The sequence below is a fragment of the Coturnix japonica genome, chromosome Z, assembly GCF_054131305.1.
Source record: "Coturnix japonica strain WE chromosome Z, WE-NBRP24, whole genome shotgun sequence".
In the NCBI taxonomy this organism is placed as follows: domain Eukaryota; kingdom Metazoa; phylum Chordata; class Aves; order Galliformes; family Phasianidae; genus Coturnix; species Coturnix japonica.
The window spans coordinates 29,410,446-29,425,474 of NC_140702.1; the positions used below are offsets into that span (position 1 = coordinate 29,410,446).

Below are 15,029 nucleotides of genomic sequence, written 5' to 3' on the forward strand. Positions count from 1 at the left end.
CTCCATATTTAATACTGGACCAGGCTGCCCAGGGCCCCATCCGCCTAGCCTTGAACACCTCCAGGGCGAGGCATCCACCAACTCTTTGGGCAGCCTATTCCGGCACTTCTCCAATCTTAGTATAGAACTTCCCCCTGATATCCGTCCTAAATCTTCCCTCCCTTAACCTAAAACCATTTCCCCTTGTCCTACTCCTATTCACCCTTTCCAAAAGCTGATTCCCCAATAAAATTCCATAAAATTTATCCGTGTTGCCACCCGTGCATCTGTCAGCGCCGCGCACAGGGCAGGTCTGACCTTTGCTGGGCCTGGAGGCCTCCCATGCTGCTGCTACCGTTCCTTTGGGACCTCCCACAGCACACTGGAAAGGGAAATGTGGACAGCGGAGGCACTGCTTTACTTCTAAGCATGGCACGAGCTCAGTCTTCTCCACCAGTCAAGAGCACCCGTGTCTTTACGCTGTCCTCTGCTTGCAACCCAAAAGGTTTCACTCCACTCCTACTGTAATGTGGTAACGCAATGAACAACGCAGGAATGGTATCACAGTAGCACAGTCCTACTCTACAGCAAGTGGGGATATGCTCAAATACAGCAGCTGTGGGCAGAGAAAGAAAGGAAAAAAGTCTGCTTTCCTTTGCAAGGCTTCAGGGAGGCAGGGATCACAGTGTCACAGAATCGTAGGGGTTGGAAGGGACCTCCAGAGATCGAGTCCAACCCCCCTCCAAAGCAGATTCCCTACACCAGGTTGCACAGGCAGGCGTCCATGCGGGCCTTGAGTATCTTCAGAGAAGGAGACTCCACAACCCCCCTGAGCAGCCAGTTCCAGTGCTCCGTCACCCTCAGCATAAAGAAGTTCTTCTGCACGAATGTGCTGAACTTCCTATGCTGAATTTGCCATGAAATATAGAGAAAAATAAGAGCAAATAACCAGGCTCCTTCTAGAAACATCTCAGGCAACCTTGGAAAAAGCTGATTTAGTAGAATATTTTTTGAACTTCGTTGGTTAAATTCAATCACCTCTCTGTATAAATGACCTGATTTTAGAAGGTGATGAAGGCAATAGGTGATATAAGTATCTTGTTGTATTTCTGTCATTCAGAAGATAGCTATTAGCAGCTTCAGCAAGTGCCTGCAGGGAGAAAGATAGGTATCATCAGCCCTTCTTTGGAGCAGAGAAGGTGCTCTCAATGTCCAAGAATATTGGATTCATTTAAGTAGCTTGACCTTGAAAAGTAAATTTACACTCACACACACACACATATATATATATATATATTGGCCTATATATATGCATGCTTTAAAAATTATGGATTTATTTTTTTCTGTCATCTAAAGCAACATTTAATACAGAATCTGCAATAGGAACGAAGAATGATTTTTCAAAAGCTTTCTCACAGCATGCTTACGAATATAATGGATGGTCTCGTGAGCTTTGAAACAATGAAACACCATCTACAAAAAATAAATAATAACTAAAAAAAATCAGTGACACTTGCAAATATATAAATGCATTCTTTTGAGAAATACTTTTAATGCATTTTCCCCTAGTCCTGAATTTCCAGTGCAAAATTAATAAGATACTATTATAGGGCCTTTTAGGTATGGATAATGCCAAATGATATTTCCTTAAGAGAAATATTAAATTAACCTGCTTAAAATACTTCAAAGGAAACTGACACATGGGATCTGTGTCTGACAGACTTAGACTACAAAGTATGACAGGTTCTTGAGTCAAAACAGGCCAATGATTCACACAAACAGCTCATTTCAGGGCTTCTTAGTGGCTTCATTAAGAGGTTCTCTAGTGATAAGAGAGGTTGTGGAGCTCTCCATGGAGACCTGTATTCTGGGACTGTAAGGCTCTTTTCAGTGCTTTCATGCCAGGACACAATCTGAAATACACCATGTTCCTTCTGAACAGGCACAGGTTGCTTCACTTGCCATTTCCATCTCATGCTGTTTTGCAGGGCTTAAGCTCAGCCAGATTGGTTGTTTCATTTGACAAATAGTACTCATCCCTTCTCTGCTGCAAAAGTGTTGGATCTACTAAATATTTGTCAATCTGCGGATGGAGCAGACCCTTCAATCCTGACAACAGAAGTCAAACTTCTAGCCTTTGCCCAAATGAGAGATTATATCTCCCTGCCCAGTAAGCACTGACTTTGTCTGCACCTAATTCATAATACTTTAGGTTCAGGCTCTTGAAGCTGCACTCCTGTAGAAGACCTGCCTGATCTTCTCATTGTTTCTGGTTGCTGCACTGTCTGGCAGCCTGGCCTGACTCTGATGCTACAGGGACAGTTGCTCCAACAGCTGCATGATGTACCTTTGTGGCACATCAGCAGAATTGCTGGGATGTGTCTGCTGTTACAGGTAGCTGCTTGCATCTCTTCACTGCAATCTGCTTTGCGAACTGCTGTGTTTCTTGTCTGCCACTCAGCTGTGCCTCTGACAGCTCTCATGCATCATCCCTAGCTGGGATTTGCTGAGCGAAACTCGAAATTGGCTGTGATACGCATCCTTGTGATGCCACCTGCTGGTAAAGAGCTGCAAGTTTACTGCAGCCTGCCCTGCATACACCGCTGCCGAAGGGACTGTCGTGCACTGTACGTCTCATATCTCAGTTCTACCCATTGCTTCACCTGAAGTTTTAGGATTTTTTATATTATTATTATTATTATTTCTTGTCTTCCAGAAATCTGGCTTCTTCAGTTTCTCTTCCTTCGTTTTCTCTTCCTCCTCAGAAGATTTCAAGAGGCTGTTACAGCTTCTCTACCTCTTGTCTTGTCTCTGTATTGCCATCACTGGCATAAACTCAAATAGCTCTTCTTGTTGTCTTAAAATTCACCTCGTTCTCCAGGCAAGTTTCATGTGGTCTTAATCGCTGATGTTTCATCATGGTTGCCCCACCATTTCTTTGCTAAAGCAGCATTTTCTCCTTCCCATACCCCATCCCTCATATATCTCCATTGTCCTGCATCCTTTATTCCCTCATGTGAACGACAACTGTCCACTGATCCCTATTTTCCCTTTAGTATTGGATCTTTCTTTAGCTGCATATCTCATGAGGTATGTTCCAGTCTTTAAGATTCTTTTTCCTTAGCATATCTGAAATGAAGCATTTTCCTTCCACCGACACACTGAGTTTCTCACCCTCTGGTACCTCAGCATACTTTTTGTGGGCTTGATGTTTGCATTAATAAAAATAGAAGCTGAGCATCGCTAGGCATGGGTATGGAAGGTCTCACATACAAACAGAAGAATTAATCCAGAGCCTTCTGCTAAGTAAACTGTCTCCAGACAGACGACTTTTGTAATGAAAGTTTCTGTCCTGTTCTAGTGTAATAGTGAAACCTCTTCTTCATTTTCAGGGATGAACTATGACTTGCTGACTTATCTCTGCACGTTTTGAGGCTTTTACACTCTTTATCCTATTCCCAAGACTTTCTAACTAGGCTGGCATTTTCAAGAAGTTGTTTTGTTGTTTTCTAGTCAGGATTGAGAGATGGAATCAGAAAAATGTGACAGAACTTCAGAAAATGGTGTCTTAACTAACAGAAATGTGTATATTTTGAGTGATTTCACCTTAGGATATTTGCCACAAATGCTTGCTAAAAAGAGTGGACCATGTTTAACAACTCATTTTACTTTAGATAAAATCTAATTTTTTAAAATCTTGATCTCCACTTTTACGGTGTTTGGAAACTGAGGAGCAACCTCCTCTTGAGGAAAATGAAGGGATACTACGCAGTAAGGTAGCATATGTGTTAGCAGGGAAACAGGTCAGACTCTTAGTGCTTCATGAAACCATGAATGGAAGAGCAGACACCACCTCTCTGACTGTTACTTAATCTATGCCGACATTTCAAAGGCAAGCTTCCAAAACTGCTTTTTCACCAGTGGAATTTGCCACATGTTTTTTTGACGCTGAAATTCAGGCAAGTCACAGTAGGTTTGAACAAGTAATTTAATTTCTTGAGACAGGTTTGGGCTTTTGTTTTCCTTCTCAGAAAGTTCATTATTGGCTTATCATGCTTGACACCAAGGAGAAAACAAACAAGCCATTTGTCATAATGAAAACTGAAGAGTTAACCTTTACTATAAGTTCTTATGGACATTTTAGAAACTGAGTATGTTTATGCGAGAACAGAAGACCATCCTAATAAGACTGTCCATACCGTGAGAATATACACTTTAAGCTATTTACTCAGTTTTAAACTAAATTCCACAGTTGGTGTATTTAAAAATAGCAGTGCATATTGTATTAACAGGTAAAGTAAACAAAAAAAACAGAGCATTTAAAAGAAAATTCAACATTAAAAAACAAAACAAACAAACAAACAAACAAAAAAACAGCACTCAGCTACACGTATTTTCAAAGGACCTTTTATGATCTTTGATTTCTACTGTGCTCTGTTTTACAAAATGCATATTGTTTACTGTATTTTCACTTAAAATTTACGCTCAATTTTATTTATGTATTTATAACACTAATTCTCCTAATTGGAAAGGTTTATTTACCTCTCAGATTCTGGCTGTCATTTTTAATTCAGCACATTCCCAAGTGGAATTAGGGACATGGTGCATCGTGGAATTTGGAACAGGAAGATCTGAATGCACATCAATCAAACAGTAACACTGCTTGAAACCGTTTCGATATGTAGAGTGAATGTCTATTAAAATGGGTTATTTTTTTAAATTCAGGTCAGGCACAAATGCTTCAAAGGGGCAGTAATTTCCCTTGTATCGTACTTTAATAAAACCCTAATTTCAGCAACAACTCTTTGAATGGCAAGAAGCAAAGATGGATTTAATTAATTTTACGTGGATAACTATCTATATTACTTGCAGCAATAAAACCAGTATGTCGTAACAATGTACAGTGTTTGCATCCACTGTGAATCCCACAGATAGGTCATATTTTGAAAAAAAGTATCAGGCATTTTGTTCTTTATGTCCACTTTTAACTATGGGACAAGGAAAACACAAAGAACAGATCATTTTTCAGTGTGACTTTCAAAATCACAGGAAGCTGAGATAATTTATACTGACCTTATTTATCAACTAAATAATCCTTGTCCCTGCAAGCTAATGTAGTGTTTGTAAATATAATCATGTTACATTCAGTGTCTGTTGCCCTTCTCTGGCATTTACCAATCTGTACCTCATAAGGATATTCTAAATCCAGTGGAAACAAATTGCAATCTCTGACATAGAGAGCAACTCCCCCTCCCTTCCTACCTCACCTACCTCTCCTAAAGAGGCTATAGCCGCCGATGGCAGTATCCCAATTGTGGGAGTCATCCCACCATGTTTCTGTGATAGCAACAGTGTCATAACTTTCCCAGTGCATCACAGTTTCCAGTTCCTCCTGCTTGTTACTCAGGCTGCCTGCCATTAGTACAAAGGTACTTCAGCCAGGCTATCCATCTGGCCACCTTTATAAGGGATCCAGGATCCGCTAGAACAGCAGCATCCCCAGCATCCCCCTGCCCTACTCCCTCCCTTTGCACTCTGCCGTCATTGCCCACGGAGTTTGGTACAAACCCTCGAATGACCCGTTCAACCCCTGTAGCTATTATTTTTCCCCCTTCCCCCTTCGTTCCTAGTTTAAAGACCTGTCAATGAGACCCGATAATTCTTCAGCTAATATCCTCTTACCCCTCAGGGACAGGCTGCTTGCATCAGCAGCCATCATGCCAGGTGCAGTGTAGATTGCCCCATGGTCAAAAAAGCCAAAATTCTTGTGTCTGCACCAGCTCTTAAGCCATCTATTTAAGAGTTGGGTTTTTTGCTTCCTCCCAGTACCTTTCCCTGACACCACGGGTGTAGAAGAAAAGACCACCTGCACCCCAGCTCCTTCAAGTATTTGCCCCATTCCCCTGAAGTCTTTCTTGATAGACCTCAGGCTTTCCTTATCAACTTCTTCACTGCCATACTGAATTATTAAAAGTGGGTAGTAATCTGAAGGCTGAATTAAACCAGGAATTATCTTTGAAATGTCCCTGACCCATGCCCCAGGAAGGCAGCACACCTCTCTGCGGGTAGGGTCGGGCCGGCATATAGGGCCTTCTGTTCCTCGCAGAAAGGAGTCACCTATGACAATCACCCTTCTGTCCTTACGGGTAGAAGCAGTCTTGAGGCTTGGGGGTGACTGCTTCGCCTGAGGCAACCTCATGGGTGAACCTGTCTCCACACTCTCACTCGTCCCGCCCTCAAATTCCAGGGCCTCAAACCTGTTTCGCAGAGGCACCTGGGGAGCTGAGGATGGTTGGGATGGGGGATGCCCCCTCTGCTGAGCAGGTACACGTTTCCACTCCTCCTCCCTTCTCAAGTTGCTGCTGGGGGGAAGAGAGGACAGGAGGCTCGCTGCAGCGCTGTCAGCTGGCTGGTTCCCCTTTACCACCTGTTTGTAAGGTGGCAGGGGCTGACGTGCTCCATGAGGAGCCTCGGCTGTGTGCTGAGAACCTGAGGCTGAGAGGGACTGACACCACCAGTCAGTCTCCCTCTCACACTCTTCTATAGTCCTCAGCCTTTCCACTTCCTCCTTCAGGTCAACTACGAGGCTGAGCAAGTAGTTAATCTGGGCGCAGCAAACACAATCACTGCCTCCCTCACCAAGCACTGAAAGGGCCAGGCTCTGGCACTCAGTACAGCCAGAGACCTGCTCACCAGCATCTCGGGTTGGGGGCTCAGTCTGAGTCTTCTCAGACTTTTTGGCAGCAGCCTTCCTATCAGGCATGTGCAGGACCTCAGTCTGGGTCTCTGCAGTACTCTTGGTTGCTGCCTCCCGTTTCTGAGAGCATGGGACCCTTGTCGGGGCCTCCTCAGTATTTCTGGCAGCAGCCTTCCGCCGGGGAGCACCCATGTCGAAGCAGAAGACTTATCAGCACTGAAACAGGAAGACACGAGGTGCACGGACCCGGACCCGGACCCGGACCCGGACCCGGACCCGGACCCGGACCCGGACCCGGACCCCTCGTGTCCGTCTCTGGTGGCAGCGACTAGTCGCTCCCTGTGCCCGTTTAAATCTCCCTCCTTTGCCAGGCAACGCCCACGTCACGTCAGTCACGTAGCCGCTCCCGCTCAGCTGCCGGGCTTCTCCTCAGGCCGGGGGTTCCCTGCTCGAAGGAACCGCCCGAGATCCCCCTCGAACCACGCGGTCAGTCGCTGCTGATCGGTCCGGGACGGCTCCGAGTCAGGCGACTTGGGCGATCAAAAGGGCTGAATCAGAATTGAGATGAATCAGAAAGGGTCGGCTTCTTCGGTTTTCAGGCAACACACATTAGCTACCTGCACAAACAAAGCACGTGAGCTAAAAGGACAGAATGAGGGTATATATTTACATTCATTCATAAGCAGACCTTCCTGGCTAAATGCTTTGACTACATTTCCTTTCTTTTTTAATCTTTTGGGAAATGAAGACTGAGGGAAAACAATCTTTCTATTCTGCATGCAGAGACAGAAGACTGAAGCAGGAGGTTGATTCACTGAAAACCATACACCTTGCTCTAGAAAATACAATCACATCAGAGAGAGAAAGAGAAAATGGGTCAGAAGATCTGGTTAGAAGAAAGTGGAATACAGCAGAGATCACTGGTATGTAGCGTGGTGCCTGCAGTTCTGACCATCTCAGTAGGGTGCTGGAAGGTGCTGGCAGGGTCACTGGGTAGCAATGCACCTGGCCTGCTGACAGGTGCTACTCCTGAATTGATGAGAAACAGGATGGCTGAGGTTGGAAGGAACCTCTGGAGGTCACTTAGTCTGCGACTCCTGCTTCAGCAGGGACACCCAGAGCAGGCTGCCCATGTCCAGGTGCCTTTTGAAGATCTCCAAGAAGGAGATGTCAGGGTGAGAGTGACATGGGACATAGTGGGGACAAGACCTGCGGGACAGATACGTGAGAATAAGAAAAACAGGATGTTTACTGGAAGTCTGATTCTAGAAGACATATAATGCCCTAGAAGCTAGCTTGGATTTCTTATTAGTAGTATATATGGAATTTCAGAATTGTTCTGTTCTCCATTGCCCTGGAAAGTGTTCAAATAGCGATAACAAAGCTGCTGGGGGTCTGGAGCACAGGCCTTATGAGGAGCAGCTGAAGGAGCTGGGAATGTTCAGTCTGGAGAAGAGGCTCATGGGAGACCTTATTGCTCTCTATAACTTCCTGAAGGGAGGTTGTAGTGAGCTGGTGGTTGGCCTCTTCTATTGTGCAATTAGTGATAGGACTAGAGGGAATGGCTTCAGGCTTTGCCAGGGGAGATTCAGGCTGGACATTAAGAAATACTACCTCTCTGAAAGCATGGTCAGGCAGTGGAATGAGCTAACAAGGAGGTGGTGGAGTCACCAACCCTGGAGGTGTTCAAGGAACGTTTGAACGTTGTGTTGAGGGCCATGGTTTAGTGATAACTATTGGTGATGGGTGGATGGTTGGACTAGATCATCTTGTAGATCTTTTTCCAACCTTGGTGATTCTGTGATTCTGTGGTTCTAGGACTGTGGGAAAACTCACCTCTGTATTGTCATTTCTGGCTTAATTTAACTTGGCTGCAAGGAATTAAATACAGAAAAGCTCTAATAATAGATGGTCCATGAATGCTGGAGGCGCATTTGTTCTTTGCTCAGCCATGTCATTGCTGCCTCCTCACTTAAAACAGTATTGTAACTTTGATGTGTACCTTCCCATCAGTTGTAGATTCCTTCCTATACTCTGAACAACATCTCCGTTTGTTTCTTTGCATATTTGTTTTATAAAAAAAAAATAAATAAATACAAAAAATGTTTCCTGTTATAAATTAGAAATATAAACCCTGCTCACTGTTCATCTGTAGAATCGGTTTTCTGTTTATTGTGTTTCTCTGCAAGTTCACGTCTTCTGCTTAATTTTTAAGGTTCAACTGCTAAGAACAAGTAGGATGTGGCCTCCATCACCTCCTGAGCAGCAGCATCCTGCTTTAAAGCCAAAAGTTTATAAACCAACTTTCTCTCTCTGAGCTCATATTTTCGAAGATTCAGGAGATGCAGTTAAACCTAATATTATTATTCCTCTGAAAAATATTAGAATTACAGGTGAAAACAAGAACCACTAGTGTTCCTTTGTATGATAGCTGCACTGCAACTAAGGTGTGGTGTGTGAACACATTTTTGTTGAGCTTATGCATTTATGGAAAATCAGCTCTTAATAACCTGTAAATGAAGTTCTTCTCTGGTAAATGATGCCTAGATTCTATCTGTCTGTCTTACAGAAATAAACAACCCAACAACTAAATCAGACAAACATGAAACTCCAAACCATAGGAAAATCGGTGCTAAAACACACATTTGTAACACTCCTTTTATTGTTATTTCTACACCAAACACAATAAATTCTTAGAGAGTTTATGACTTTGTTTAGTTGTGTAGGTGATGCAGGAACTACTCACCATGAAAAAAGTAAACAATGTAACTGAGAGAAGGAATCAAGAACTTCTGGTATTTAAAATCTTCCAAAATCTCTATGAATTTAACAGGCAAGATATTTCTGCATGGTTCTAACACTTCTGCTACTTCATTTAGCCTCTGGAAAGGGTCAAATCTTCCCTCTTGTTTTCTCTCACAGCTGCAAAGATTACAGGATTTTCAGTTGTCTCATCCAAGGCCACCAAGATGATGATGGGCCTGGAGCATTTCCTGCATGATGAAAGGCTGAGAGATCTGGGGTAGTTGAGCCTGGAGATGACTGAGGGGGGATTCTCATTATTGTTTATAAATATCTACTCCTATCTACAGGGTAGGAGTCAGGTGCATGGGGCCAGGCTCTTTTCCATGCTATGCAGGAGCAATGGGCACGAACTGGAAGACAGAAATTTCCATCTGAACATGAGGAAATCAACACTGCAGACAGGCTTTCAAGGCATCCCTTACTCTTTCTGCTGTGAGAGTGACTGAGCACTGGAGCCAGTCACTCAGAAAGGCTGTGGAGCCTTCCTCTCAGGAGATCTTCAAACATTATCTGGAAATGGTCCTGGGCAACCAGCTTTAGGTGTCTCTCTTTGAGCAAGCGATTGCACCAGGTGGCCTCAGCATCCTGTGGAAAGGACGAGGTGTAGTCGGGATTCCAGGTTAGCAGCTGCCAGGACTGCACACTGGCCATTAATCTTCACCCAAATTCACAGTATTTTAGAAAGCTGAATATCCTGAAAGAGACTTCCTACCTGTAACACAGATTATGCTTTTAGCAGTTTTAGTCCTTAAGTGTATTTTTCTCTCACGTTATTTTACCCTTTTCATTCAGGCAATATTCAAGAATGCAGCATCCCCAGGAGGGAGGCAACACCTTCTAAAGGGAAGGCAAGGCAAAATAATGTATCCAAACCAGATAAAAGATGGGTGTTTAAGCAAGGCTCTGAAAAAACTCACTGAATTCTGGTTTCGGTGCTGTCTGGATCCAATTATTGGAGGAGATGGTTCAACATATACATACCCAGAGGAAGACAAAGACAACAAACAAGGCCAAATGCTGTTCAGTTGATTTATTACAAGTTCTAAGCAACTAAAGGATTTGAGGAAGATGGGAAAGTTGGCAATAGTAAAGAGGGAAATTCTAGTGAACTGTTTTCGGAGCAGGGATAATCACCACCGAGGATCCGGCGATGTCTCGCTGGTCCACAGGGAGGCAGCAAGTCGGTCACTGATGTCTCAACCTGCACGGCTGAAATTCTGCAGTGGGGATATCTGCTCGTCTTTGGAATCCTTCAGGTTGTCAGGGACACTCCTGCTTACCCCTATTATCAGGGGACACAGGTCCCGTCCAATATGGAGATGGTAGCTGTCAGGGTACACGCATTTTATTCATCAGGAGAAACAGCACATCCACCCTCTTACTCTCTCTCAGTCTGGCTTGTGCCTGAACTCCAGCCGAGCGTGTCTGTGAGGTTTGGAGTGAGCGGCAAGTCTTGCCTTGGTGCTGCTCTCGTGCTCTGGGAGCTGCTGACAGCCGCTCTCAGTGCTCGTCCCCAGAGCCACCGGAGCTTCTTCCCTGACCTGTCTGGCTCAGGCAGCCGGGGCACCCAGAAGGCCGCAGCAGCAAAGGGAACCGGTAAGGGGACACCTCACCCTGGGCAGCTGGCAGGGTTTCCTTGGCAAGGGACGTGGGCACTTGTTCCTCCCCTGCCGGGCTCAGCAAGTGACCGTGGCCTTTCTTCCTTTCCTAGTGTGACCCCTGCTGCTGCAGCATCGTGGCGAGGAGAAGCCCATCATCGCCTGAGCTCTCCTGTCCTCCATCACAGCTGAAAGGCATGGCCACTGCGATGGACTATCGCTGCATTATCTGCCTGGACAGCGTGACTGATGCCAGCTTTGTCATGCCATGCATGCGTTGGTTTTGCTTTGGCTGCATCCGGCGCTGGGTCCAGAGGAGGCGCAAGTGCCCCCTGTGCAGAGGCAGGATGATGTCCATCCGGCACTCGGTGAGTGCAGACAGCAGCTTTGAAGAATTTGTCCTCCGTCAGAATGAGCCAAGGGGCAGAAGAGCACGACGACGACGCCAGGTGCGCAGTAGGGCACACATGGCAGCCCCACTCCTCCAGCCCCGATCTGTGTCCCAGCCCGTGCTGCCCCGGCTGCGGCAGGAGCTGAGGCAGCTCTCTGGGGCTCACCACGGGGCATCTGCAGTACAGTGCCTTGTCAGCTCCGGCCTGTCCTTCTTTGGCCTGGACGAGGCAGCGCTGACTGCACGGCTGCTCAGCTCCCTGCAAAGCCAGGCTGCCCGCTTTGCACGATGGCTCGCTGTCCGAGCTGCGCAGCTGTGCGGCAGGGAGCAGCAAAATCTGCCTGCCCAGGATGCCTCCCATGCATCCACCAGGCAGGAGAGCAGCGCTGCAGTGGCCCAGGATGCAGACGCCTCCCCAGCACACCTTCCTGAGCCACAGCCCTCCAGCAGCACCTGGGAAGGCAATGTGGTGGAGGAGCTTCCTGGCCCCTCAACCTCTGCCCTTCGTGAAGGTCCCAGACAGCCTCCATCCAACCCGGCTCCGGTGAACGTGGTCCAAGAAGCAGCACAGGAGGAGCCGGGGGAGGCAGTGCCAGGTCCCTCCAGTGCCAGCACGGGCAGGGAGCGCTCAGGCAGGGCGCCTTGGCGAGCCCCGAAGAGGAGGAGGACTCACACCTCGGAGGACTCTGCACCTCCTGCCAAGAGGCCACCCCGCAGGCGGCACTAGGACACCACCCAACAGCTGGCCAGAACACGGCCGTGCCTGCAGCTGGGCCACAACCAGCCCTCAGGCCCAGCCTTACGCCTTGCTGGGCAGCCAGTTCCAGCACCTCTCCACTCTTACTACAGATCTTCCCCTTGACATCCATCCTCAACCTTCCCTCCCTCAACCTAACACCATTTCCCCTTGTCCTGCTCCTATCCACCCTTTCCAAGAGTTGATTCCCCAATAAAATTCCATAAAAATTATCCGTGTTGCCACCCGTGCATCTGTCAGCGCCACGCACAGAGCAGGTCTGACCTCTGCTGGGCCTGGAGGCCTCCCATGCTGCTGCTATCGTTCCTTTGGGACCTCCCACAGCACACTGCAAAGGGAAATGTGCAGAGGGGAGGCATTGCATTACTTCTAAGAATGGCACGAGCTCAGCCATCTCCACCAGTCAAGTGCACCCGTGTCTTTACGCTGTCCTCTGCTTACAACCCAAAAGGTTTCACTCCATTCCTACTGTAATGCGTGCGCAATGAACAACGCAGGAATGCTATCACGGTAGCAAGGTCCTACTCTACAGCAAGTGAAGATACACTCAAATACAGCAGCTGTGGGCAGAGAAAGAAAGGAAAAAAATCTGCTTTCCTTTGCAAGGCTTCAGGGAGGCAGGGATCACAGCGTCACAGAATCGTAGGGGTTGGAAGGGACCTCCAGAGATCAAGTCCAACCCCCCTCCAAAGCAGATTCCCTACACCAAGTTGCACAGGTAGGCGTCCAGGCAGGCCTTGAGTATCTTCAGAGAAGGAGACTCCACAACCCCCCTGGGCAGCCAGTTCCAGTGCTCCGTCACCCTCACCTTAAACAAGTTCTTGTGCACATTCATGTGAATCTTCCTGTGCTCCAGTTCCAGCCATTTCTCCTTGTCTTGACTCCACACCCTGCTGAAAAGAGTCTGGTCTCTCCGCTTTGCCCCCCACACCTTTAGGTATGTATAGATCTGGATCAGATCCCTGCTCAGCCTTCTTTTCTCGAGGCTAAACAGATCCAGGTCACGTAGCCTTTTTTCACAGGGGAGATGCTCCGGGCCCTTCATCTTTGTGGCCCTCCACTGGACTCTTTCCAAGAGATCCCTGTCTTTTTTGTACTGGGGAGCCCAGAACTGGACACAGTACTCCAGATGAGGCCTTACGAGGGAATAGTAGAGGGGGAGGATCACCTCCCTCGACCTGCTGGCCACGCTTTTTTTAATGCACCCCAGAACGCCATTGGCATTTGTGGCCACTAGGGCACACTGCTGGCTCATGGCCAACTTGTAATCCACCAGACACCCAGATCCCTCTCTGCAGAGCTCCTCTCCAGCAGGTCTTCCCCAAACCTGTGCTGGTGCATGCAGTTATTCCTCCCTAGGCGCAAGACTCTACACTTGCTTTTGTTAAACCCCATCCGGTTTCTTCCTGCCCAGCTCTCCAGCTCATCCAGGTCTCACTGAATGGCAGCACAGCCCTCAGGTGTGTCAGCCAATCCTCCCAACTTTGTATCATCAGCAAACTTGATGAGGGTGGCCACTATCCCCTCGTCAAGGTCACTGATGAAGGTGCTGAACAAGACTGGACCCAGCATATTATCCAGTATCCATGCATAGATATTACATCTGCTCAGTGTTGTCACTTCACAGTCAGCAGTGTCTGAGGCTTCCATCGAGTCTTCCCATGTCACCCCAGCCATGATAAATTTCCAGATCCATACAGCACTGGGGTGCCTTCAACAAAACCCATGTCTTTCTCAGAGGCAGCAGGACATGGAACTACCAACTCTTCCCACAAGCCAGCACTGCTGCCCTGCCCTCTGCACACATTGGTTCCTTTCACACCAGGTCAAAGAAGGCCCATGGGTGGCTCTTAGCTGGGGGCAGCAGGGGTGGTCCCCTCTGCCAGGCATGCACCAGGCCTAATCCAGGCTGTGTCTCCCATCTGGATTGCAGACAGGAGTGACTCTGCCCATCCAGATGGGCTCATTGTACACTACAGAGGCAGCGAGCCTGGAGCACTTGGCTTGCAGGAAAGCCTTGTGTAGCCACGGCCAGTTCAGCATGGGGCTGCTGCAGGGCAGCTCTCCTGGCTTGTGGCTGCATGGGTGGCCTCCGGGCCAGGCAGATGTTGCACCTCCCCACTGCACAGCTGCGCAGCTCAGACAACAAGCTGTCACACAAAGCTGACGGCCTGGCTATATGGGGAGCTGAGCAGCCACACAGTCAGCGCTGCCTCGTCCAGGCCATAGAAGGACAGTCCAAAAAAGACAAGCTGGAACACTGAAAAGGCTGCCATATTATCAACCCCAAAGTGCTCACAGGAAGACATGGGTTTTGTTGAAGGCAACCCAGTGCTGCATGGATCTGGAGATGTTTGTCACAGCTGGGGCAAAGTGGGAAGACTCAGTCAATGCCTCAAGCTGCTGCAAAATGACAACAGTGAGCAGATGTAATACAGGGAATGGAATGGACCGAGGCACTGTGAAGAACCCGGGCGCCATTGTAGCAGATGATGATCGCCTGTTGTGACGTCTTCTTCTTAGACATCTTCCTCTCTGCTGTACTGTATCCTTCTTTACATTTGTCTTGTAATGTTGGCAAATGATGTCAAAGTTCAACCTGAATTGTGTTTTGTTACTTCTACCACTATTCCACTGCAACATCAAAACCAAGCATTTAGAGGTAGGAATTTTTTTTTATAGAATCATAGAATCACAAGGTTGGATAGGACCAACATGATCATCTAGTCCAACCATGCACCCATTACAGTTGCTACCACAAGCCACTATGCCATATGTCATAGCTCCTCATCCAGACGCCTC

At 47.3% G+C, this 15,029-nt stretch overlaps 1 protein-coding gene across 1 annotated transcript; it reads right to left on the reverse strand.

Moving 5' to 3' along the window:
- Positions 1-5,605: 5,605 nt before the first annotated feature.
- LOC146753851 (uncharacterized) lies at positions 5,606-6,868 on the reverse strand. The gene has a single exon (XM_085530046.1). It carries the CDS (start codon positions 6,866-6,868, stop codon positions 5,606-5,608), a length of 1,263 nt encoding a protein of 420 aa, XP_085386172.1.
- Positions 6,869-15,029: the final 8,161 nt, after the last annotated feature.